Source organism: Nyctereutes procyonoides, unplaced genomic scaffold (assembly GCF_905146905.1).
Source record: "Nyctereutes procyonoides isolate TBG_1078 unplaced genomic scaffold, NYPRO_anot_genome, whole genome shotgun sequence".
Lineage (NCBI taxonomy): Eukaryota > Metazoa > Chordata > Mammalia > Carnivora > Canidae > Nyctereutes > Nyctereutes procyonoides.
This window is the reverse complement of record NW_026575126.1, coordinates 58,950,362-58,977,383: the sequence shown is the minus strand read 5'-3', so window position 1 is coordinate 58,977,383 and position 27,022 is coordinate 58,950,362. Positions and strand designations below refer to the sequence as shown.

Genomic DNA, 27,022 nt, shown 5'->3' with positions numbered 1-27,022 from the left:
TGTTCCCTTAGACTGGCTGGATAGGAACTGTGTCTCTCTAGCACTTATGTTCAAATGAGAGGCCCTCTGCACTGTTGGGTAAAAGCCACAGGCAAAGTGAAATGACACAGCCACTCTCTTCCTCTCCTCTAGGGTTGATGCTGGCAAGCTCCATTATCACCGGAAAATTCTGAACAAAAACGGGCTCATTACAATGCAGTCACATGTGATCCGATTACCCACTGGAGCACAGCAGCACTCAATTCTCCTCCTCCTGAATCGGTTTCATGTGGACAGGTACAGCATGCAGATACCAGAACACTTTGTTCCAATGTTTAGCCATGTGGATTAGTCCTGTACAAAGAAAGCGTAGAGGCAAAGTCACATTATGACTACAGCTTTTTAAGAAAGATATGTACAGTCTATTTCTGATTATGAAAGTAAGTCCTGCTGATTTAGAAAATTTGAAGATTATACAGAAAAGGAGGAGAAAAAAAATCCTATCACTCCATAGCCTGGCAATAGGAACCGTTAACATGTTGGTGAAATTTGGGGGGAGTATAAAAAATAATAAGTTCGTCAAATTAGATTCGTTTCAGTGACAGAATTGAGACTGAGTTGTGTTCAGTTTAAAATTGGCATTTTATTCCAACATGCAACTCTCATAGTCAACTTAGATGGTGAAATGGGGTGGTTTCTGCTGAATGAGTACAATGCATGATATTGCTGTTTAGCTGCATGTCTTAATCTGGACAGTATAGCAAGGTGGTGAGATGTGCATATTCCCTTCTGAAGATCAGTCTCTGGAAGTGGATCTCTGATTCTTTACTACTCCCAGTTAGGGTGACTGCCTGGCATAAGAATGGGGGAAAAAATGTTCCACCACCCCTTAGAGGGGTCTTGGCCTGCACTCCAGTGCCTCATGCCCTTCTTGGTGGGAGGCGCAGAGACGAGGGTGGGGAAGGGTTGAGCTGGTGTAGGATCTAGAGGACGTGGCCGCTGGGTGAGTAGGCTGGGTGTCCCTGAGTGCATGGCCACCAGTGCTCTGTAGTGAAGGCAGGCAGTGTTGTGGGAGACCTGAGAGGTAGTGGGCATCCCCCCCTTTCCTTTGGACCAGGGAATGACTCTGAGTCTCCTCTAGCTAAGTCCCAGAGGCCTTAGTTGGTCCTTTATCCAGTGGCCTGGCATGTCCTTCAGCGTAAGTTTTAAAATTTACAGTGTGTGCCGCATAGCACAAGCCTAGACCCAAAGAAAGTGCTTAATATATGTGTCTAGACAGACTATTTATTGACTAAGGATTTCCAGGAGTAATGATATCACTGAATCCCTGTCAAAATTCCAAATTTGTCTTCAAACCTATGTTCTAGAAATCCTACATTAGAAAGAATTGTGCTTTGAGAATTTGCACTTTATTTATTTACTTTACTATCCATTGGTTAGATACTAGTATCAGCAGGCTCCTAACCTGTGTGTGACCTGTGTCTACAGAGAACATAGGTGGCAGCTATGGGTGGCAGGGAGAACAATGGACTAAATCATTTTTACTTGGGCAAAGTCACTTGAGCTCTCTGAAGCATGGTTTCCTCTTCTGTAACATGGCCATGACACAGTGCTTGGTACTAGTCCATGTACAGTAAATATCTGTGCCTGCCTTTATTTTTCATGTGTTGAGAGGCAAAGTAGAGACACAGGCGTAAACTCTGAATCCCATACATTTGCCCTGCCTACCCCCAGGCCTGTGGGCAGTTAAAGCCAAGGTCACCTTCCCCATGAATGCACAGTCCAGGAGCCTCCTGCTCTCTTTCATAGCTTCCTTGGTGGCAATTAGCTTGGAAGCAGTTATGATACTCCATACTCCATAAATGAGTATCATAAATGAGGCTGAAGGTAGGATCAATTATGCCAGTGAAGTCAGAGTAGAAGCCATACTTGAGGATCAGAGCCATCATAACAGTGAAGAGAGCAATGGATGTGGGCAAAGACCTAGGTTCATGTCTTGAGTCTGAGCTTTAGAAAAGCCTGTTCACTTCTCTATGAAATAATCCCCTCCTTCACCAAGTGAATCATACGGAAATATAGAAGATACTTCCTCAAATTTATGGTATAAAGATGTAAGACGTTATAAAGAATCATAATAGCTGTGGCCACAGAGTCTAGTCACTATGCTGTCACTAGTTAGGTGTCCTTGGCTGAGTGACTGAACTGCTTAGAGGCACAGTCTCTGCTCTGCCAAGTGCGGAATGCGAGCTAGATGATGGCTGAGACCTAAAACTAAGGTGGTCTGATGTGGCACGTTGTCATTTAAGTCTTTCTTTGTTGTCTTTAAACAACAGGCGTTCTTTAGCAATAGGTTTGAGAAGGTGAGCTGTTTTGTGTTTCTCACAGGAGGAGCAAATATGACATCCTCATGGAGAAGCTCTCAGGGGTGCTGAGCACACGGAGTCACCAGATAGAGACCCTGGGCAGGCTGAGGGAAGAACTGGTAAGTGTCCAGGCCCACCCCTGTGCTGGGCTGGAATGATCCTCACCACAGCCTGGACAACCTCATCAAATGTATATTACGTGACTTGCAGTTGGAAGCCCTGTTAACAGACTTGACCATCCCTAACTTTAAAACAAGTGGAATCTTCCTTTGTTTCACAGGATAAAAAAGTGCTTGGTCCTCAGTCCTTTGTTGAAGACCTTCATGCCCTTGTCAGGCTCCCATTTCCTCCCATGGTTTGCTCTAGTACTACGTGCCATACAAGTTCATGTGAAATGGCAAAACTGGGTATTTAGGGGTGCTTCTGTAAGCATGCTTCTAATTCTGTCCCCACTGCCTTGATACGGAAAGGGCATTGTGACTTTGCAGAGAAGCATGCGAGATGGTGCTGGGAGAAAAGCACTTCCTGGCCAGCTTGGTCTCTGGGCCCGTAGTAGAGGCGGGATATAGTGGGGAGAGGAGGTAAGCACAGAGGTGGCACGCAGCCTCCAGGCTGATGAGGACAGTCTTCGGTGGATGCTAGGGAAGAGCCGGCCAGAAGGGGAGAGAAATATTGCCCTGTGGGCTAAACAGCAGAACTTAAAACCTAAAGTTTCAAGTCAGGCTGTTTGGGGACACAATTTGGAGCCTGATTATCGGCACCAGGATAATCCTTGCTCCTGCTGCGTTGTGGCTGAAGCCCCAGTCCCTGATTCTATCATAGAGGGAAAGGAGCCTCTTCTCTAATGTTAGATCTACTGCATGTGCAAGTCTCTTTAAAAGATTCTGTTTATTTAGAGAGATAGAGTGGGCATGTGCATGCTTGTGAGCAGGGGAAGAGGCAGGAGGAAGAGAATCCCAAGCAGATGCCCTGCTGAGCACAGAGTCTGACCTGGGGCTCAATCCCACGACACTGAGATCCTGACCTGAGCTGAAATCAAGAGTTGGACACTTAACCTACTAAGCCCCTCAGACCAAGCCTCCTGCCCAAGTCTCTTTAAACAGAGCTTAGGAGGCTTGTGGGTCAGATTTGGCCTATATGTTGTTAAAAGTACTCTTGACCTAGCATTTTTTTAAAATTGAGATTTCACATAAAAATCTAAGCTTCCAGCTGCCTTTGAAATATTAGAGGCTCTGACAAGCCTGGGCCTGCAGTCCTCATGACAGCAGTCAGCTTGAGCCAGCTGTGCACTGGCGGCTCCCTGCCCCAGACCTCTTCCTTCCTGTCACCTCTCAGACACCAGGCCATGTCATTTGGCATTACGTGTGGACTGCTGTTTGTGGTAAGAAAGATTTTTCAGTATTTGAGTCTATCAAAAGTGGAAAACAAAAGGGAGACCGATAAAGCTTCTTCAGAGACCGTAGTAGAAATTAAGAAAATTCCTACTTCCTTACAAAGCAAATTCTGCTCTCTCTGTTCTTTCTATTTCTTGTCCAGCAGACTTTGCAGAATGAAACCCTCTGCCCGCCTGGGGTCAGTCACGTGTGGGGAGATTGAGCTAGTCTGGTCTCAGATCAGCACTAGCTCCGAAGAGTGCACCATGATTGGGCATCTTTCCATTATTTATCTGGCCCATAATTCAGTGAGCATCTGCTCTGAGTCAGAACTGTGTGCTGCACCATGATGACAAAAGTTAGTGAGGATGACAGGTCTCAACACTGTCATGGAGCAGTGTTACTGGAGGGGCAGACATGTGAACACACATTTAGGCTCGAATGCTATTAAAAAGGATGTGTCTGAACTCCAATGAAGGATGCACTTTCTTCAGAGAGCTGGGAGAAGCTTTATAGAGCAAATTATAGTCAAGCCAGGCTTTGAAGATGAAGTATTCCCAAAGTAGACAAGAAATGGCATTTCAGGCACAGGAGAAGTAGCTGGAGGTATGCTGGAGATGTGCTGGAGGTATGTACAGTAACCCGGCCGCAGTGTGTGCAGGCAGGAAAGCAAGAGATGTGGCCCAAGAGGGAAGTTGGGGCCAGATAAGAGAGGTCTGGAGTGCCAGGCTGAAGAGTCAGGGTGTGGCCTTCAGCCGCATAAACTGCTGCTGGCAGTTCATAGATGGAGAAGAATGTGTAGGAAATGAACCGGTGAACCAGTAGGAGAAAGAGAAGTTGGAGCTGCTGATTGGAGGTGGATGCTGTTGCCTCAGGCCGGGAGCCGGGAGGGTGACCGCTAGAACTGAGATATTCCATGTGGTAAGTGACGGAGGCCAGGGTGTGGGGGTCAATAAAGGACAAGGAATCTTGCTGTCTGGACTAAGTGATTGCACCTCACCGAAACAGGGCCCAAGGCAGGATCATTAGAGCAGGGACTGTGCTTGCTTGTTTACTGCTGAAGCCCCACCAGACGGATGGACAGCACCTGGCCCACAGTGGGCACTCAGTAAATATTTGTGGAATGAATGCACAAATAAAGTAGGGAGTACAGAAGGGAACACGTTTACACATGACAAATTTGACTTTAGGATTTTTTGAGTATGAAGATCTTCTGGGACTTTCACTTGGCGAGGTCTCGTCAGCAGCTGGAAATAAAGTCAGAGAGAGCTGAGCAGGACTTAGTGAATAATTAGCCAGTGCATGAGGTTGATGCTATGAATATGGATGCTGTCTTTTGTGGGGAGTAGGGGATGCTTATACTGCTCCTTTCTGTTTTGGCTGGGCAGATTGTGTAAGTCCCTGACGGCAGCCCCCCAGAAGGTAAGCCTACATCATCCTCCTTCGCTTAGGATGGTCCAGGACTTAGGACCATATGTTGGGGGCTGGGATTTGATGGATGAACTTCCGTAGGGTCTTCCCGTGGTGCTGAGGGCACAGCTAGATTAACAATAGATCCCATTTACAAGCTGATGTGTTTGGATGAGCCATATGTGAGTCATCTGTATTTTTTTGATAGCCATATGTTCTCCTGCCCTAGGGCTGGGGCACTGGCTATTCTGAGTTGATCATATATATGTGGTGGCAGCACCGCCCCCCCCCTTTGCTGTTTGAGTGTCTCTCAAACAGCAAAGAGTCTCTCTCTCCCCTCCCTCCCCCAGAGGGTAAGAGGGAACCTGTTAAGACTCCAGTGACAACTCTTAGTGATGAGTGCCTCCTGTCATTCTGTCCACAGTTTATAGCAGCCAGAACTGGCCTCCTGACTCTGGGGGTTGCAAAGTCAAAGGCAGGTAGTGGCTGGGATGGATATATGAATGAATGAAACAGGCCAGATAGGAAAAATGGTTTTGCTCTCAGTATGGATCCAAGAAATATTTAACTTTCCCCTCGATTATTTTAAGAGAAGACAGCACGTAACTGGTGACAGATAGGAACTGACCTTCAACCCTGACATGCAAGGAGTTGATAGGGCCACCCTGCGAGGCTCCCACTGCTGACTGCTCCAAGGATCCGCAGTCCCAGAACTTGTTGCTGAATTTTTTCTGATAGAAGCCAGAACCCACATTTTTAAAAAAATAAAATCTCTCACTTTTCAATGTTGTGAAGCAAATCACTTATTTTCAAAAACGTATAGATGGAAAAAATGTGGCCTACGCTGGAAGCTCCTCATTGCAGTTAGGAACATGTAGGGTCATTTTGGCCATATTGCCTCGCAGAACTGTGAGTAGTGGTAGGGTGCACACTCTTCTCACTTTGTGGAACCTTCATTGATAAACTCAATTAAAATTTTTCTTCACTAAATTTTTTCTCTTTGTTCATTGCCTGTGGTGGGTAGGTTGTGTGTGTGTGTGTGTGTGTGTGTGTGTGTGTGTGTGTGTGTGTGTAGTATACTTCCTTAGTTAGAAAACCAAACACTGAAAAAGTATACGGAGAGAAGCCACCTTTTGGCTCTGCCCACATCTGCCTCGCTCCCCCCCCCCCCCATATCCTTTCAGGATCTTTGAGCAAATAAATCTCTTTCCTCTCTCATAATAAAAACTATTTATAGAATCATTTATTTAGTGCCCTGGACCTTGTTTTGTTCCCTTGACAGCATAGCTTGGAACCTTTCCTCATTAGCCCTTGCGTTTCCTTTTTTAAGGTAATCGGTTAACTCAGCTCCTGAACTTATGTCCACTGACATGATTTTAATGGTTGCAAACACCTTGCTTTTATCTGATAGCAGCTCTTAAATTGTATTTTTTTTGCAGGGTCTGTGTGAGAGGACATTTAAGCGGCTGTACCAGTACATGCTGAACGCTGGCCTTGCGAAGGTGGTATCTCTCCCCTTGCAAGAGATCCACCCTGAGTGTGGACCCTGTAAGACAAAGAAAGGTAAAGGTGGTCTTAGCCTCTGTCCCCTTGGCCGCACAGACGGCTTTCACTTTTCCCTTCCCACATTCAGCCTTACAGTGGGGTGACTTCACATTTGTCCAAATCTCCATTCCCCAGTGCCTCACTTAGGAAAAGTGCTCAGGAAATGTTCGCTGAATGAAAGTTAACCTAACTGCCTGCACACATCTCTATGTAGATGTCCCTCCAACATCTCCACTCCGTGGTGTCCAAAACAAGTTTGTCTTCTTACACTCAGCCACTGTTCATTCCAGCATTTTGAAAGTACTGAAGCTGTGTTACATGATCTCATTCTGTAGTCCTTGCAAGATCGGTGGTAGTATCACCTTTCACATGTATGAAAATTAAGAGATGCTAAGTAATTGACATAAGGTTGAACAATCAGTAAGTGGCAGATGTGGGATTTGAACCTTCCAAGAAAGTTAAACTAAGGACCATAGACTATATAAAACTTCAAAAACCTTCCTTAGTCCTTTATTTTTCTCTATTCTTGATGTTTACACCATGCTGTTTCTGACCAACCGAAGTCATTTAAAAAGCTAAGGGTCAGAGCTTTCAGTAGAAGATGATAGATGAGATATATGCATTTATCTGCAATCTTCCCAAACTCTTCTGTAGTGATGACAAGTGATATAAAAGGAATAAATCTGCAGGTACAAAGAGACTAGGACAGGATGACAGCAGAGTCATCAACAGTATTCTGGTGCTCAAGACAGATGGATACATAATAATGGACTGAGCAGCCTGGGGAAGCTCAATGACAGAGAAGGGCACAAGCCAAGAATTGATGCCTCAAAACCCGAAATAAACTAAAAATTTCCAGGTACCTTCAAGCACAAGTTTGGATAGCACCAGAAACAAGAGGACTGGTTGGCAGCGTGTGTGAGAAGCTTCTGTTCCCCCAAGTCCTCTTCGCAACTTTGCATAACCAAGTAAGAAGCCCTTTCCCACAAAATTCTGGATTTATCTCAAGATAAGATGCATTGGAGGGTTTCTGGACTCACAGACCCAGCTCGGGACACAGTGGTGTGCTGAAAATGGGACACTAAAAGGTGAGGGTAACTCTCACTGTGGTTCCAAATTTGGCTCCTGCACATTGACAGCCAGACTTCTCCCCTAGGTCAGAGACTGGAGGCTTCTTTTTTCTTTTCTTTTTTTAAAGATCTTATCTATTTATTCATGGGAGATAGAGGCAGAGACATAGACAGAGGAAGAAGCAGGTTACCTGCAGGGAGCCCGATGCGGGACTCAATCCCAGGATCACAGCCTGAGCCAAAGGCAGACACTCAACCACTGAGCCACCCAGGCGCCCCTGGAGGCTTCTTTTTTTGCAGAAACCAAACAGTCGGAGATAAAAGCCTTCTAGATACTGAAATTTAGGGATATCCCAACAAAACAGCTGACCCCTGCCTGCTCACCCTACATGGAAGCCTACACAATGATTCCCAATCCTTTTTCTACGCAACACCCAAAACATGGGCTTTGGGCAGCAATTTAATGCTTCACCAAACATTTGAGAACTCTAATAGGAGTGTAACAGGAACAAACAAATGTAGGAAATAGAAACAAAATGAGGAACAGAGGAAAACCTAAAAGAACTGGCAGAGAGAAGACATCACATCCATGAAAACACAGCAAGAAGCTCTAAAGGAGGGACGTGCAGAAAATCAAAAAGAGCTTTTGGAAATAGAAGGAATATGACTATTGCAATAAAAGATTTAGCAGAAGGAGAGGTAGTGAGATAATGCTGAGAAAAATCAAAAACTCATAAGAGGTGAAAAACAGAGCTAAGTTGAAAATATGAGGGGCTCAGGGGGGAGAGACAGAATGTGTGCAGAGGAAGAGAGGAGGAGACGATGAGAAATGATACAAGCGCTTCTCCCAAATCTGCAGGATGTAAGTTCTAGAGCAAGAGACCCAGCAGGTGCCTAGCATGAAGAACATACCAAAATCCACACCAAAACACAGTGTCCTGGGACGTGGGAAACCTGGAGCAAAGGAGCCTCCAGAGAGGAGACCACAGACTTGCCGGTAGTACCTGAAGCCCGGTGGCTTTGGAGCTTTCATTCTGCAGGGAATGGACTTTCCATCTGGAGCTCCCTATTCAGCTTTCACATCGATCCACTGTGAAAGTAAGGACATTTTCGTACATGCAGATCTGAAACCGTTCATCTCCCATCTCTCGTGTTCCCTTTCAGGAAGCTGCAGGACGATGTGCACCATCAAACGGCAGGCTGAAACAAGAGGTGGGAAAATGGGGTCTGGGTTGCGGGGGAGACCAGGAAAAACGTGGGAAGATGCCGAAGGGAAATCACTGTGACAGGCACCAGGGCAACCTGTCCACATGGGAACAGGGGATGAGGACTCTGGAGGGACGCAAGTCCATGCAAAGGATCAGTTGCCTAGTGAGTGTGAATGTGTTTTGAGAAGGTTGTGTATTGGCAGAGTCTGTGCGAATTAGTGACCAGTAAACAAAACCAAGCCAATGGGGGGAAAATGACATTATTAATGCCAAAGAAAACCAAAAGGTATATAAGAGAAAAAGGTCAGGGCCTGTATGCTTGACTTTAGGAGCAGAACAAGTAACCTGTGGAGGCTGACTTCATTACCACAGCTTAGGAGAGAGTGTACTGATGGAGGACAAAACACACCCTCCCTGACGAGTAGCTCGATGTGGCCAGGAGGCAGTCAGTCATGTTTGTCGAGTGACCGTGAACTGCCAGTCTGAGGGGTCTGTCTCTTATCTCCTCGCTGAGCTCATCAGTCACTGCCTGACATGTCTGGCTTCCTGTGTTTGAGCAACGTCTTGCAACAGAGACAGTAACACCAATATTATCATACAACAGGTGAATAAACCAATGAAGGAGCCCAGGGTGAGGCCCCTTGGGGGACCTCTGAGTCCCTTCAGTGCTGAGTGCACAAGTGACTGGTCAAATGCCTTGAATCCCTTTGGAAAGAGTAGGTGACATCAGCCTTTTCAGTAGAAAGAAAACCAGAAAGTAGCGCTGGGTCCTGTGGCAGGCAGAAAAGTCCCAGGAACCGAGAGGTATCCTGGGGACTTCTCTGAATACTTAAAATAGCCCTGACCTGTGGGCCTGTTAAGCATTTTTATTTCCTGATTTATTGGAAGGAAGACATTAAAAATAAACAGACTGAAGTGATTATATTTTTAAAGTAAAGAGAAACTAAGCCGGAAACATCCTTAAAGAGCCTTTCTTGCTGGGCAGGCAGCCATGGAGCACAGCTTCTCCCAAGCTTGAGGCCCCTGGAAATTCAAGCTAGCCTCTTGCAACTTTGATGTGACAGCCCTGGGTCACTTCCTGTGGGGGTAACCTGCAAGTTTTGGCCTCTCTCCGCCTCAGCAGGATGATCTAGGGATAATAATGCAACCTTCCAGAGTGTCATGGGGTTTACAGAAGACAGTGTATACAGAGCAGGGGCCACCGACCAGGAATGGTCACGTGTAGCAATGTATTTTGCTTGGCTCATGGTGTTTGTTTTCACTGAATTCATTGCTGGGCATTTAAGAATCAGAAATCACACCTAAAAAGTCAGCCTTTCAGCTTCCCTGCAGAAAATGAAATTAGGCAACATCAAACTGTGTTTCTTTATTAGCCATCAACCAGGCAGAGAGATGGTGCCCCCTTTCCACAGGGCCCACCCCCCACCCCCCAGGGATGCCCTGCTTCCTGCTGTGTGGCCCATAGCCAGCTTCACTCTGGTGTGTCATTGGCCTGATTCTTGCAGGTGTGTCTGTGTCACACGGTGAGTTGTCCACATTTTCCTGAGGCCTTGGGCTGGGAAGAGAAGCTCACCAAGACTGGGTACTGATGCTAGTGATAGCTTTAATTCCTTATGTGGGGTCAAGTGAGCAGGCCTCTAAGACAGTGACCATCAGAATTTTTAGATTGTCACACACAAGCACAGAGAGCCCATTCTGACTGTTCAGGAGGCTCCTCTCATTCTGTGGTGGTCTTATTACCCACCTCCTGCTGCTCAGGCTCATCAGCTGGATTCCCCTCACTCCCCATGTCACACTGTGACTCAGGTATTTATCTGTGTGACTTTTTTCCAGCTAGGTTGGGAACTCCTTGAGAGTGGTAGCCGTGCCCCTCACATATTTTTATCCTTGAGGCCTTTGCAGTGTCTGCTTGGAACAGAGTAGGTGCTAAACAAATGCTTAGCAAATTTAATTAGGTACCATGTTAGTTCCTCTCCTTGTGCAGGAGAGAAGGGATGAAGGCACAGCTTTAGTTTTTTTTTTTTTTGCTTTGTGTTTTAACATCCCAGTTTACAGAATTAACATAAACCTTCCCTCTAAGGCATTATGAAGCAGACAAGTCTTAAATAATAAATAAAGATGATGGATTATTTCATGTAAATTTACAGGTGTGCCTGGATATATATGAGTTGTTTCTAAAAGCTGTAAATAAAGAGTTTGGATTTAGGCATATTTCAAGTACATTATAGGAAGAAGCCGCAGTGATCTGCTTTGCAAAAAGGAAAAAAAAAAAGAAAAAATCTTTGGTAATGCAAACAGTCACCCTGAACTGATCTGTTTTGCAAAATTTGGATTATATTCTTCAAGTATTTACTGGTCATACAGTGTTTATTCATTTGGGCTGAGAGCTGAAGGGAAAAGAAATTGAAATCAACTTTGTGATTTTTCTGAAAATGAGGGCCAACTGGAAGCAAGTGACAGAAGTGTTCCCTGGAGCTCATGATGGAGGCAGTCAGTCAGCAGGTTGTCCAGGGTCAGTCCAGTGTGTCCAGCACTGAAAAGGATGAGCAAGGGGTCCAAGCACCTGTATTATCCTATTTATGCTGTAGACTTTAACCGTAGCTATTAACTCATGACCCTTACAATATAAAAAACAAATTCAGCAAGATAGCAGGACACAAGGTCAATACAAAAAAATCAGTTGTATTTTTTATACACTTGTAACAATCCAAAAACAAAATTAAACAATTCTCCCATTAGCATCAAAAAGAATAACATTTAGGAATAATACATTCAAGCAAAACAAGTATAAAATGTGTAGTCAAAGAACTACAAAACATTGTTGACAGATTTAATATCTAAGCAAATGGGAATAATCCCTTATTCATGGATCTGGAGATTTAATGTAGTTAAGATGGCAGCACTCTCCAAACTAGGAGAATCTCAACTGACATCAGTGTAGACATTCGCAAACTGATTCTAAAGTCCATATGGAATTGCAGGGTACCCAGAAAGTTAAAACAATCCTGGGAAATGAGAATTAAGTACTGTAGGAAGACTCAAACTTACTAATTTTGAAACCACTACAAAGCAACAATAATTAAGCTAGTATGGTACCAGCACAAGGATGGACAGATCAAGAAGTAGAATTGAGAGTCCAGACATACACCCGTATGTCCATAGTCAACTGATTTTTTTCAGCAAGGGTGCCAAGACCGTTCCAATGGAGAAAGAACCCAGTCACAAAAGGCCATTGCTGTATAATTCCACTTAGAGGAAAATCCAGAGTGAGGAATCTGGAAGTAGATTAGCGAGTGCTCAGGGCTGTGATGGGGGCACCCAGGGTGCCAGGTACAAGGTCTGAGGCAGGGAAGATTTCAAAAATGGATTGGTGACAGGCACACCTACCTGAGAATACACTAAACCACTGCTGATGTGTGTTGTGCACAAGGTGAATGGTAGGGAATGTGAATTATAAGTCAGTAAAGCTGTTAAAAAGTAAAGCCAAGGGCAGCCCCGGTGGCGCAGCGGTTTAGCGCCGCCTGCAGCCCAGGGTGTGATCTGGAGACCTTGGATCGGGTCCCACATCCGGCTCCCTGCATGGAGCCTGCTTCTCCCTCTGCCTGTGTCTCTGCCTCTCTCTCTCTCTCTGCATCTCTATGAATAAATAAATAAAATCTTTTAAAAAAAAAAGAAAGAAAAAAAAGTAAAACCAAGAAACACTTGTAATAGGGTACAGCAAACTAAATTAAGATCATTAAAATGGCAAAAAGTGACATTTGAGAAATTATAGTAGGATTAAAGTATACAAGCTAAGGAAAATGAGAAATGAGCCATATCGAGGATTAAAATGCAATAAAATAAAAATAAAGTTTTAAAAGAGCTTTGAAACCAGGAAAGTAGAATTAAAAAGAATGAAGATCAGAAATACAAAAAGGATAAAGGGTGAACATAAACATGAAAAGAATAGAAAAAGATCATCAGAGCTGAGCTAAAGCCTAGAAAATTAGTGGCACGGGGGAAACCCAGTAGAATCAGTTAAAAATAACAAGATCTCTAAGTCAAAAGTAGCAAAGTTGGTTAAAGGATGCCAGCTAAAAAATGAAGGGTAATTCCTCTCGTTAATATTTGAGATAAATAAAGGAAATGGACATTTTAATATGGCAGAAAACGATTTAGAGCCAAGCATCTAAGAGGGTAGAATCAGGAGTAAGATCCTCAATGGCATAATTCCAGGCTTTGAGTAATGTCAAGCCAGGGCTCCAGGCAGCCCTCTGGCTCCCGAGGGGGCTCAGCACTTGGGACAGCACCCTTGTTGGGAGATAGTCTTTTCCTTGTGGTGACTAGGAGGGAACATGCCTGTCCCAGCCATGCTGTGGGCAGTGGAGGCTGGCAGCAGGCGGAAAGGGAGTGGGGCCAGGGGAGCATTCTGCAGAGTCAGACGGGGTCCAGTGGCAGTAGATGTGCCACACAGGTCTGATGTGGGGAAGAGCTGGCGAGGTTGCCCTTGGGGCTTGGAAGAGGCCAGTGCAGGGACTTGTGAGTATGTGGCTGCACAGGTGCCCAGCTGGCCACAGGTTGGCAGGGTGCCAGTAAAGTGACAGATGTGTCTGTGCTGGGTGCCATTCCATTCTTAACCGGCATCTGGCTCAGTGCCCTCAAGAAAGGTTCGTTGCTGCCATGCTAGTCATAGCATGGTTTATACCAGCCATTTCCTTCTGTGGGTCTCTAAGAACTCCCAGGGACCTCAACAAGTCAGTCACTAACTCAGCCCAAGGATTGGGCTGGGTATTTAATGGGGGCTCTGGAACTATGGCTGAGAGCATTTCTCCAGCACCCTAAAGCCTGTGAGCCCTCTTGTATGTACATGATGGTCAGTACCATTGTTACATTGTACAGTTAGCAAGGGGAACCTTAGACTCCACGGGCTTATCTTAGGCCATGAAAAGGAGGAAGGCCCCAGGGGAGATTATGTCATTTTGTTGTCCTATCTTGGAGCCAGGAGAGAGGTGGAAAAGCCATCTGGATAATATGCCAGGCTGTGTGCCAAGTGTTAGTGCTTTACTGTGCTCCTTTGGGCCCTCCCATTATGTGGGCTCTCTTCTCTGCTGATAAGAAAACCAAAGCACAGATCCCTTGCCTCAGGTCATAGAGGAAGGACAGGTGTGGAGGTTTGAGCACAGAAGGTGTGAGCCTCTAATCAAGGCCGTCTGCTTCCTCCCTGAGAGAAGGAAGGGGTTGGGGTTGGGGAGTGAGTGCCTGGGGCCTGAGTCAGCGCAGGGGCTGAAGGTGGGGCTAGCTTAGAACAGGGGCAGGAGAGTAGGAAGATGTGGGCTCCTGCTGGCCTTCTCTCTAGTCCATCTTCCACATCCACCACAGAAATAACTAAGTCACGTCTACAAAATAAAAAACACAATATCCATTGTTTGGCCTCTAAATCTTCTACAATCAGCCTTCTCCTTCATCCCCACCCTTCCAGCATCCCTCGCCTTCCTCTGCCTACATCCCTTCTGCCTGGACGTTTCTGGTGTGTCCTCTAGCACCTCTAGCATCCCACCCCCAGGTCCCCTGTTTCTGCCTTCGCCTGCCTCGCCCCACATGCTGCATCATTTCCCAGCACTGTGGATGCTGGCTCCTTGCTCTGTAATCATGGAGCATGAAGTATGCTTAGTTTGTGAGGCTGAGCCCCTTACCCACAGTCACTCCTCTGGTCCTTCCCAGCAGGTGAGTCCAGCCATGCTGTTAGAATGATGCCCATTTTACAGAGGAGGAACCCGAGGCTCAGAGTGGATAGCAGGTTGCCACGACAGAGCCAGAACTCAACCCCTAGCTTGTGGGAAGCTTGGGAAACCCAAGCAGACTGCCCACCACCCCTACCTACCCCACCCCACCCTGTCCTCTCTCTCAGACACCACCCTTTGCAGGGCAAGAACCCTGTCTTCATCTTTATGTCTTTTGGGTCCAAACCAGAACAAATGCTTGAAATTGAATTAAATGCCCCAAGCAATATGATATTTTCAGCCCAGGTTGTGACCTGGCTGTGCTGTAATGATCATTGTAAAAAGAGCAGGAGCGAGCGCTACCTATTGAGCACTATTTGTTTGCCAGACACAGTCCTGAGCACTCTGAGGATGATACTCTTCTGTCCCCATTTTGTAGCTGAACGACCCGAGGCATAGAGTGGTCTTGTCACTCTGCCATCCAGCTGGTAGGTGGCAGAGGCAGGTTATCACCAAAGAGACACTGCAGAGCCCATGTGTCTTTTTCTTTCTTTTCTTTTTTCTTTTCTCTTCTTTTCTTTATTTCTTTCTTTCTTTCTTTCTTTCTTTCCTTTCTTTCTTTCTTTCTTTGTGTGTATGTGTGTGTGTGTTTATTTTAGAGAGAGAGCAGGAAGGGGCTGAGGGAGAAGGAAAAAGAAAACTTAGCAGATTCTGCTGAGCGCGGAGCCCGATGCGGGGCTCCATTTCTTAACCCTGAGATCATGACCTAAGCCCAAACCAAGAGTCAGCCATTTAACCCCAACTGTGCCACCCGAGGGTCCCCAGAGCCCATATTTCTAACCTGTTCTATCACCCTAGGATATGGGCTGTGGGCACCCTCCTTCATTCCTGAGCACAGCCCTGAATTCTGTATGTCTGGAAGTTACCTCCTTAGGACCTCCTACCTCTGTGGGCTGACTTCTCATTTCAGTTTCTAGACTCCCCGAATGACACTCCAGCACTGACCATCCTAGGCACGTCCATAGGGGTGTGTGTGTGTGTGTGTGTGTGTGTGTGTGTGTTTGTGTGGCAGGAAGGGAGAGTTTACATAACTTCTCCCTGGTTGACCAGTAGGACTCTACCTCTGTTGATGACTTTGCAGGAGCAAATGTTATGATGCTCATTTGTTCTCGTCTTATTTTTGTTCTTTCCTGGGTTCATCACATTGAGAGCACCTCTCTGTTAGGTTGGGAATGTGAGAAACACAGGCTGTGGGTGCCACTTCACAGCAGCTCGGGATTTCCCTTTATAGGGGACAGTGTTTTCCGATAGAAATAGAAATTTCCAAGCCAGTCAGGTTGCCCGGTAGAAGAGGTCCAGCAGCTCACTGACCCCTGAGCCTATTTTCCTTTTTCATAAACCAGCAGCAGCAACTTGCAGAATCCACACGATAATTTGCTTCTGAAACCATCTAACACAGTACCTGGTGCGCCTAGGAGTGTTTGGGAAGGGTTCACTCCTGCCCTTCCTCCTTTCTGGGTCTTCAGGATACTTACAGTAAGCCATTCTTGCTTCATGCCAAGGCGAGCCCTTCTTGGACCTTTGACACAAAAGAACTCTGCTTGGTTTGTGTGGAACTGTGGACATTAGCACACCATATCTTTAAGATGCCTGAGAACGTGTACAGCCATCTGGCTGGTTCTGTCTCTCCTTGCCTTTTCTTCCTGGAAAGGAAGCCCTGCACCCAGGGCCCCGTGGTTGCCATTGCCAGGTGATTCATCTGAGAAGGGGTCACTGAGGTCACTGAGGTGCCAGCTCCCATGGACCAGTCGGCTCTGTTCACCCTGCACATGCCTGCTGACCAGGATCTCATTCCAGCCCCTCTGTTTTGGCTTTTGCTGACTTGTGGTCTGGTACAGGCTCCTTAAAATTGCCTTAAACATAGCCAAACATAAGCTGGAGGGATTTCAGTAATAAAAGTTGGAATTCCAAGACTGGTTAAACCAGAGCTATGGAAAAGGCATAGAAGGCTGGTGAAAGTAATTCCAAGTGGCTTCTTGGAGTCCTAAGCCACCGACTACACAGTGTTGCCTCCTCCACCTTTACCTTATCTCTTAAAGTTCTCCCTATAACCTCATGAGGCTAGACCTCCTTAGTTTCTAGGCAAGTCAGTCGAGGCTGAGGGAAGTCAACCAGCTCATTTAGGTTTGCACACCGGCTCTGGCAGAGGAGCCCAGGTTCTTAACCACCATGCACGCTACCTCTCTAACACAAGGTTTAACACAGTAAAGGTGCATTTGATACGGCACGGGGAAACGGACCTGTTTCCATGATCAGTGTTTTGAGAAAGACCAGAGACAGACACAGCTTGGGTAAATGATCCAGGGTTTACTCATCTCATGGATCCGGGAGAAAGTCCTTGCTGCTGGGATTCATGGCAGAGAAATCAGCCATGCTGCATGGGATGGGCAGAGCTGCAGACCCCATGGCCCCAAACCTCACTGGCAGCCATCTGGATGTGTGTCCTACCTGGCCTTCTGGAAGCACAACTACCTCATGCTGAGCCCGGTCTGAGACGCCTGAGCCGAACCCACCGCTGAAAGGATGCTGGGGACTCACCTGTGTCACGGGGATTACAGGGGCCCCCCAGCCTCGGATTGTTAGATCTGATGGGTCACCTCACATAACGTACATGCCATGGTGCCGGCCCACCACAAGTGCTGGCTGTTAGGGTCAACTGCTGCGTGCCAGCCTCAGTGTATTGTCTCCAGCATCTCACCACTGATGTGTGAGGTGGAGAACATCAGACATTTTGCTGAGCTGAACACCAAAAGCTCTACCAAGTCATTTCCTCAGAGTCTCAGAAATGGGAGGTTGTGGAGCTTAGATGACCTGTGTTTGCCTGACCCTGGAGCCCAGGTTTTGCCCCGATGCTCCTCCGAAGGTCTGGCCACCCTGGCTGGCAGCATAGGTGACAGTGGGGGGTCATTTGGACAAGGCTGGGGGTGGGGGCACAGGCATCGAGTGCTGTCCAAGCATAGGTGAGCACAGGTGCCAACTTGATGTCATGAGCAGAAGCTAGGGAGGCCCAGAGGGCATTTCCTTCCTCGCCCTTTGGACACATGAGTATATAGTAGCTTTTCTCTTCCTCATCAGTGCTGATGTTGAGCACTGCTCTGTGTATCTCTCCTTGGCTGATTAACCAAGTTAATCAGTTAAGACGGGATGGAAGAAATATTGCTGGGCTGTTGCTGATACGTGCTGGCCTGCCTCCCCTAGCTGCATCGGGTCACCTCTCCCATGGAAGCCAGAGTCCCTGGCCCCAGGTCACCCACTATGCTTGGTCATATGGATGCCTTTGAATTAGGGGCCATATGTAGTTCAAGGTTTGGGACCTGGGCTCGGAAGCCAGACTGTCTGGTAAATCCCAGCTCCTCCCTTGCTGAGGAATAGGAGTTTGGGCAAATGCCTTAGCTCCTGGGGTTCTCAAGTGTGAAACAGGATAGTGGCCACCAGCAACTCAGGCCATGGTGAGAATCAGCTTCTATAACACATGGAGAGCTTTGATTGGTATCTGGGACACTGCATGCATTCGAGCAATGGTAATATTAGGAGCAGTAGGTCGCTCTGTGGGCACTGTCTGAGAGGCGAGTTGGGGGTTGAGAGAGTTGGGAGGGGCTGGGGTAGAGCGGACAGGGGGAAGACCCAGTGGGGAATGAGTTGGTGTTTGGTGTTCTGCCTTTGTGCTGGGTGTGCGGGCTGTAGGTACCTCGGTCCTTGGCTGCTAGTAGGAAACCCCAGTGAAACATCCATTCTGGTCACTCAAGCCTCGAAATAATTTTCACCCATACAGATGGGTCCAAGGGTCCCCCTCCTTGCCATGCCCCTCCTCCTGATTGCGTTAGGCTCCCATCTAGGGAGGGAGGAATGGAAGGAGAGGGTGGGGCAGGCACCCTGAGCAAAGGGCAAAGCTGTGGGAAGCAGGATAACAGGAGAGGGCCCGGCAGGTATGGGGGGAGCCAAGGCATGAGGAAGCTAGTGTTGTGACTTCACGTTTCTTCTGTTGAAAATCAGAAATGGGATTTTCAACGAATGGGATTTTCTGTCACTGGGAGGAGTGCGGGCAAGTCAGCACCAGGCTGGTGTCTGAAGACTTCCCAGGCTGCCCCCACTTTTGTGACCATTTGCCCCAGGCCTGCCCTCCAGGAGGGTTCTGGTAGATCAGGCTTGACCAGACCCTGCCCTGAAGGTAAGCCTGATGAGCTCAGGACCCTGACATGCATTACTGCTTGTGAATTTCACCTACAAGCCACACGCTGTGTCCTCCATGAGATCCCCTGCCCCAGTTGGGGTGTTGCACCTGACCTGGCTCAGAGGCCAGTCTGCAATGCTCGGTGTGAGGGAAGGCCCTCTGGCCACAGCTCCTATACAAGAGGCGTTGGGTAGCAGAGACCAGCTTTATTATGGCTCCCCTTGCCTTGGTACCCAGGATTAGGCACCTTGGTGTCCTGTTGGAGAAACCATCTGTGTCCCTGCGATAACAATTACTGCAGACTTGGTGACTGCAGGCAGCACCACTTTATTGCTTTACAATTCTGGCAGCCTGGAATGGATGTCATAGGGCTAAAATCACGATGACGGCAGGGCTTTGTTCCTTCTGCGGGCCCCAGGAGAGAATCCGTTCCTGGCCATTTCCAGTTCGTACAGGCCCCCTGCATTCCTTGGCTCGAGCTCTCCTCCTCCACCTTCAAAGCCAGCGGCCTAGCACCTTCTAGTCTTTCACTCTGATCCTCCTGCCTCCCTTCCTAAGGGTTCTGTGACATTGGGCCCACCCAGACTCCAGGATAAGATCATCCCTTAACATAATCACACCTGTATGTCCTTCTTGCCACAGAGGGTAATGTAGTCACAGGTTGCGGGTATCAGGGCATGGACATCCTCGCGGGGTCATTATTGTGCCACCACACTTGTATGTCATAGGACCTCCTAGTGCAAGGTCCTTTCGTCTTCAGTGGAGACCTGTGACCTTACCTGAGCACCTTTGCCCCTGTTGCTTACAAGCTCCAGAGAGCTTGGGCCAGTCATGGCCTCCTCTGTACCTCAGTTTCTCCATCTGTAAAATGCTTTCTAGGATTGTCAGGATCAAATGGGTGGGTTTGCACTAGTAAGGTGCTGAGATGTTTTTGCTTTGTTTTGTATCTTTCTTTTGGTACAGCCACAGCACAGGCTGGTTATCTTTCTCATATTGTGCTTCCGTGGGTTGGGTGTGATGGGCGGATTGTGATTGCTTGAAGACCTGCGCTAGCCCACAGAGTGGTTGTTGTCAGTGCACCACCACTTAGTCCTGCATCATTGTTTGTGTGCTTCAGAAAAGCTAGCACACAGAGTGCTGTGTGGACCCCTTCATACTGGCAGCTTTTGCCTCTTTCTGGAGTTTTCTTGGAATAAATTCCCACTCTAGAAATCATTGGTGAAAGGTTTCCAGCAATGCCCTCATAGGGTTCTAGAACACGTTTACACTGCCATCACAACTTCTTGGTAGTCAGTCTCCCCTTAAAAGGAGAAAAATTGCCTTTCGCCCTTTCGGCAATACTGCTTGTGCACCAGGAACTGTGCTGGGTGCTGGGAAGCTGGCGTGGACAGACAGGCCCGCTTCCTCCTGTCGCAGAGCTTGTCTCGAGCAGGAGAAGGCTGCTGTTTATTTAATAGGACTGACACAGTGCCTCATTATTCCTCTCATTTGCATTTCCCTGTTTACTAATTATGTGGGAAACAAAAAGTGGTTGTATGGAGGACATGTTCAGGTGTCGTGCCCCAGGATGTGCCGTTTCAAACGTTCTGAACTCCATGCTGTGTGTACGCCTGTTCTCCAGGTCCCTATCTCAGCTATGCCCCACCCCCCTCAGCAGTGTTCTGCTCATTGCTGGAAAATATGCCACATTGCATTCCTAGGGACGGATGTCATGGTACGCTGCCTCCGGCTGCTGAAGGAATTTAAACGGAAGGTCGAGGATGACCATGACCAGGACGACGACGAGGACGAGGAGGTCATCTCTAAGGCAGTGCCCCCAGTGGACATCGTGTACGAGCGGGACATGCTCACGCAGACCTATGAACTCAGTAGGTCCTATGTGCGCGCGCCTGCTGACATGCGGCTCCTGAGCACTGGGGGCCCAGAGATGTGCTGTCCACGTGTCGAAGGAGAGGGCTATGTTGTTGAGACTCTGGTTCCCTTGGAAGGTCAGGCTTTGGGTCAGATCTGAGTGTGAGTAGTCACCCTGTAGGACATTAGCAAGGTCCGTGAGCCTTGGCTCCCACATCTGTAAACTGGGCATGATGCACACCCTAGCCCATGAGAGGGACTGAGTGAGGAGTAGAATCAGAACATTGGTGTAGGGCCTCCCCTGTGGAAAGCACTCAAAAACTGATTAATACTAATCAGTTAATACTAAAATGCAAAGATTCGAGAACCACCTCCCATCTTCTGAAATTGATCTGGAGTTACTGCAGGCCTGTAGTCTCGTCTCCCCACTCCTCACCTTTTCCCTAGACCCCCTGGGATCCATGTAAGACAGCAGTGACCCAGAGCCATAGACAGGGTGGCTGCAGGTCCCTGTGGGGAGGAGGACAGAAGAGGGAGTGCAGTGGCCACGGGCTGCGAGTCAGCAGCTGGTACGAAGCCATGCTGGTGAATCAACATAGCCTTTTGAGGGGCTTTTTGGCATTTTTTATCAGTTTTTTTTTTTTTAAGATTTTGTTTATTCATGAGAGACACAGAAAGAGAGAGAGAGGCATAGACACAGGCAGAGGGAGAAGCAGGCTCCATGCAGGGAGCCCAACATGGGACTCGATCCCGGGTCTCCAGGATCAGGCCCTGGACTGAAGGTGGCACTGAACTGCTGAGCCACCTGGGCTGCCCTTTATCAGCTCTTAATATCACTCCAAATGGGTTCCTCCAAACACAGTTTGGGAAAAGCTACCCTTAACCCTTTTGTGCCTACTATGAGCATGTTACTGGTTCAATATAGTGATACATCCTGGTCCTCTCTTTGGTTCTTTTTTTTGAGAGAGAGTGCACATGTGCCCCTGGTGAAGGAGAGGCAGAGGGAGAGTATCTTAAGCAGGCTCCGTGCCATTGTGGAGCCCAACATGGGCCTTGATCTCACAACCCTGACATCATGACCTGGGCTAAAATCAAGAGTCAGACTCGTAACCAACTGAGCCACCCAGTTACCACCACCACCCCTTTCATTCTGATGTTTATTTTTATGCCCATACAACACTGCAAGACCTCCTTTATCCAGATGGCTTGTACCTGGCAGCCTCAAGTGTGTGATGCAGCAATAAAGGGGAATCTATTTCTGAACAAGAGAGCTTTGCTGCAAAGCCCGTCCTGTGGCTTGTGCACTTTCCTGGGGAGACCCCCTGCTACGTCTGCCCCCACGCCCACCAGGCTCCATCCTAGAGTTCCTAGTCCCGGAGCCTTTGAGTAAATTCAAAAGGGCTTCTTTGAGGCATCTACAGTAGCAGCACTGAGTGGTGACATCATGTAGCAGGGCAGGAGCTGACAGAGTGGACGGTGCAGATAATAGAGCACAGGCGTCTGCTGCTTGCTTACCGCAGGGCCCAGCACACTCTTTCCCCTAGCCCGCCGGCAGGCATCTGTACGGGACACTGCCAGATTGGTGTTCGGAATGCCTCTGCGTCTGCCGAGACAGCGGGGAAATGAGAAAAGTTCTTAACTAAAAACTATTAGAAACCAAAAAGAAAATCCGTTTCATGTATCTGGAAAAGTCCACATGGAAGAGGCAAAAGCACTGTCAGCGGAGCTGAGTACATCCGCAGCCTGTCACTTGCCACTTACTGTTCTAACAGGGAGGAGGCAGCCTGAAGAATTAGCTTTTGGAAGGAATGTTCAGAGGTTCTTGGTAGGGGAGGGAGAGGAAATACTGATTCTTTTCTGCGTGTTGGTTTCGCCATATTGATGGAGTCTGTGCTTAACGGGGGTGGCAGGAGTGGATTTGTTTAGAGTGGGAGGGCTCCTTTTCAGGGGCTGAGGTTTACACATTATATTATTTCCCACAGTTGAGCGCAGAGGCACGAAAGGAATTTCCCAAGCTGAAATCCGAGTGGCTATGAATGTGGGAAAGCTGGAAGCAAGAATGCTGTGTCGCCTTCTTCAGAGATTCAAGGTTGTCAAGGTAACATCATGAGTCATCTGCAGGCTCCATTGTCTCTGGGTCTGCGCACAGCGTGATAGCCAAGGGCTGTCTCAGCCACTCAGGAGACGCTGTAGGCCTCAGTCGCAGGTGGCTGCCCACAGGCATGTCATGTCTCCTTGATGCTGGTTTTTGTTGGTTTTCACTTTTCAAAAACTGAATGAGTCTTCAGCACTGTAGCAGGAGATGTGGCTACAGGGGGCACACAACTGTGTGGGGCCTCCAAGGAAGCTGGCTAGCCTCTCACTGCCCCTTCAGTCAAAGCAGGTGCTGCCCAGGGGCCTGGACCCCTACTCAGGCCTCTTTCTCTCTCATCACTTGCCTGGCTCCTGGGGACAGTGGACGGCCAACTGTACGTGTCTGCAGGTCTCCTTTCGGCATTGCCTACATTCCTTCCAGCCCATATCCTTCCCTCTCTTCTTGCCAACATTTTGGCCATTTTGTTGGAAGGCAGGATTACAGTTGAGCTAATGATTGCAGAGTGCTTGGCATGTGCCTTGGCATGAGCTTGACACATAGAAGATGTTGTTCTTCCTGCCATTAAGAGCCAAGAGAGCGCCTTTCCCCTGTTTTGGAAGATAAGAAGTGTGGGTTGATGATGGTCCCATCCTCTGTCCCTAAGGCAGTGGCTGCATGGAGCTGGTGACCTCCAGTCCGTGGCAACAGTTCTAAATCCTAGAATCCTACACAGTTAACACTCACTGCTCACTAACCATTGCCTGTGGGCCTAGTCTTGTGCCAAGCACAAATGAGATGGGGAAGGACCAAGTGAGGACCCAACCCTCAAGGAGCTCACAGTCCCATAGAACAGACACACATTCAGGATGGCAGTTTGGAAACCCATCTCCCGACAGGCCTGTGGAAGCAGCATGCGAGAGGTGACCAGACAGGACAGTGAGGGAACACCAGTGGGGCTGACACAGAGCCCGGGTGGTGGCAAGAGGTGCAGGAAAGATCAGGATGCAGACACCACAGCCCCCAGCTCACCTGCATACCTGAGAGTTGCAGCACCCTCCAAACGTGATTAAACACATCTCATTCCCCCCTCCAGGGGTTCATGGAAGATGAAGGGCGGCAGCGGACCACCAAGTACATCTCCTGCGTGTTTGCAGAAGAGAGCGATCTAAGCCGGCAGTACAAGAGGGAGAAAGCCCGGAGCCAGCTGCTGACCACAGTGAGCCTGGCCTCCATTCAGGAGGAATCACTCGTGCCTGAAGGGGAAGACACCTTCCTTTCTGAGTCAGACAGTGAGGAGGAGAGCAGCGGCAAGAAGAAAGGGAGAGCATCCCAGAGTGACGGGAAAGCCAGCTTGAACTCCAGTCTCAGGACACAGCCTCATCACTCCATGTCAGCAAAGGGTAAGGAGTGCTCTGGGGGCTGGAGGGAAGGTGGGCAAGGCTGGCAGAGGGTGTTGCCCTCGATCTAAGCTCTGCCAATCCCACCTTGCTCTGGGGATCTTGAGAAAATAGCCCGTTCGTTCAGCAGACACTTGAGGATCTCTTTGTGCTGTCCTAACTGGGGACCTGTTGGTGTCACGTGATCACATAATCATTAGTTTGGAGGAAACGTCTGTCTCTTGGCTGCTTGCAAGTCTGATCTCCTTGGCAAACGTTCAGTTCATTTTGTTGTATTTTTACTAGTAAAGGAATGAGATCCAGTAAACTTCCGCTGTCCCCTTCCCTCTAGTGATCTGAGGAGCCTTTGAGGCTTTAGGTTAATTACAGACTTTTTAAAACATGCGCTGGGTGGAGCTTATGACCAGTTTGCAAATCTGGTGTCTAGCTAAATGGGGTTGTGGGGCGGGAAGGGGCCCCAACACTGCTCACTTGGCCCTCCACCCTAGTCCTCAAACTGACCAAGTGAAACCCTGGGCCTGCGTGGGTCTGGTCTGGCTGCTGAGTGTTAGTGCCCTCCTCTCTGTCCCCTGATGAGGCCACAATTCATTCATGCCCCTCCCGCCCCTCCACTGCAGGTGGCTGGAAGGTCGTAAACGCCCACCCACTGAAGAAGCAGCTGCCTTCCTCCCTAGGAGCGGCTGAGGAGAAAGCCTGCCAGAGCTCTGCCGGCAGGGACAGCCTCCAGGACACCAGCACCTCCGTGCAGGACACCAGCACCTCCAGCATGTCCTTTGGCTCCCACCGCATGAGGAATAGTAGTGGTGACATGACCGTGATTGAAGAGGTCAGGCATGAAAACACAAAGGTGAGTGCTCACAGTGGGGAGTGCCTTTTCTCTGGCAAGGGCCTATGGCAAGGACCTTGGCCTTCTCAGTTCTGTGCGTAAGAATCCCAGCAACAACAACAACAAAATCAATAATGGTAAGAGTACTGTGTGCTGAGTGCTCTGTGCCAGACAGTGGGCTAGTGCTCCTCCACATACCACCTTTCTGCCCAGCTGGAAAGCATCAGCATTGTTTACATAGTCTTTTAATTCTCAACAACTTGCTCTTTTTACTTAAGTTGATTTTGTAGGGAAAATTTGTTTAGGTTAGATTAGTGGTTATTCCCATTCTAGGCCGATTTAGCCTCCCAGGGGACATCTGGCAGTGTCTGGAGGAAACATTTTTCCTGGTCACAACTAGGGGACAGGGGACCACTGGTGTCTAGTAGGTGGAGGCCAGGGGTGCTGCTTAATCTCTTAGAATGTGCAGGGACAGCCCACAGGAGAGAATTATCCAGCCCCAAATGTCAATGGTGCTAATGTTGAGAAGCCCCACCTTAGATGAAAGGCCAGTATCATCTGCTGTGAAAGGGAGGTGATTACAAAACAGACAAACCTGAAACTGTTCAGTACATTCTGGCCAGATACTGTTGAGTGTCACAGCATTCAAGACCCAATAGAATCAAATGCTTTTCATCAGTGTAATTAGAAGGATTAAAAAGGAATTGACACAGGAGTACCGTTCTCATTATGTGATTTGGTTCCCTTTATGCTGTCCTGTGTCACTTGAGCATGCCTCAGAAACCACCAGTGTCACCTCCTGCACTTCAGAAGCACGCCGTCAGAGGATGAGGCACTCAGCACAGGGCACAGTTGTGATTGGGGCAGCTTTAGATGCTGTTCCTGCTCTTTCATTGAGGCCTCACAACACCCCTGTGAGATGGATGTCAGGACGAGACAGGGGAGGCCCCTAGGGAACGAGCCACTTGCCTTCTCAGTGAATGCAAAGTGAGGATAAGATCCCATGTGTGTGGAGCTCCTCCTGCCTTGCTTCTCCCTTTTTGGTGTGGAGGCCTGTGCTTTTGGTACCACCCCTACAACAGAAGCAATTGGGGGGGGGGCATGGGGTGCAAAGGTTTTCTGTGGATTTTTCTAGAAACTTTGAGCTCCTTCCTAGTCTTTGGATGCCGTAACTTCTCAAGTCATGGTTGGTACTGTGTCACTGAAGAAGCTGGGCCTACCAGCAGGTGGGTCCCAATAGGTTCTAGAGGGCCTGCCTGCCCTGCTCACACCCTCACCCTCTTTGTACCTTTGGATTATGCTCACCTGTCTCCAGCGGCACACATGTTCCCTCCAGGCCCTAGGATTCCTTTGCTTGCTGCCTGGCTCAGCTCTTTCTCTTCCTTTAGAAATCTGTTCCCAAAGTAACTGCAGAATGCTGACCTTCTTTCTGCATCGTGCTGAGAAGATGCCGTGAACGCCACATCTGGAGGGCCATTGGCAAAACATGTTTCTTCACCTTGTACTCTAGCATCCCCGTCACTCGGCTGCCCTCCAGAATGTTTGCTGTATAGTGCAGGAGAGCACAGAGGTCTTTCTCCTGGGCCCTTCCATGAATCTTGAATGCTTTTGAGCTGGTCCCCTTTCAGGAAAGAACTGTGTGTCTTCCTAAGCCCCAGCCCAGCAGGGAAGTGATCTGGGGCTGGCTGTCCTGACAACCAGCTGCGAGTAGCCTCCTCAAGCTCATTCTCGTTCTCCTGAAAGCACCTCTCCAAGTGAGGAGGGCATCCAGCAAAGGAGGGCCTAGGCCACCACAGGGTGCCCATTTGTGGCACGTGATTTGCAAGGACTGTACTGGAGTCAGGATTTCCCTTCCCTCAGGGGACATGCAGGGGCTTTAACAGACGGGATCCAAGGGCAGATGTAACAGTTTCACAGAAGCTCTTAGAAGACAGGAGCTATGAAGAGAACCATGGGCATTTTGGCAGGAATGGGAGAGAGAGCACTCTTCGCTCTC

The 27,022-nt window shown here is 48.3% G+C and overlaps 1 protein-coding gene across 2 annotated transcripts in view; it reads left to right on the top strand.

Annotated features, from left to right (window-relative positions):
- Positions 1-27,022, top strand: part of GTF3C1 (general transcription factor IIIC subunit 1) — a 74,660-nt gene that overhangs the window by 10,551 nt on the left and 37,087 nt on the right. The window contains exons 4-11 of one of the 2 annotated variants that reach the window (XM_055339470.1): positions 133-276; positions 2,365-2,461; positions 6,565-6,688; positions 8,905-8,952; positions 20,579-20,746; positions 22,712-22,827; positions 23,897-24,203; positions 24,818-25,047. In XM_055339470.1, coding sequence (XP_055195445.1) covers positions 133-276; positions 2,365-2,461; positions 6,565-6,688; positions 8,905-8,952; positions 20,579-20,746; positions 22,712-22,827; positions 23,897-24,203; positions 24,818-25,047 — 1,234 coding nt within the window. The remainder of the gene's footprint in view (positions 1-132; positions 277-2,364; positions 2,462-6,564; positions 6,689-8,904; positions 8,953-20,578; positions 20,747-22,711; positions 22,828-23,896; positions 24,204-24,817; positions 25,048-27,022) is intronic. The other variant, XM_055339472.1, reaches the window with a different exon arrangement.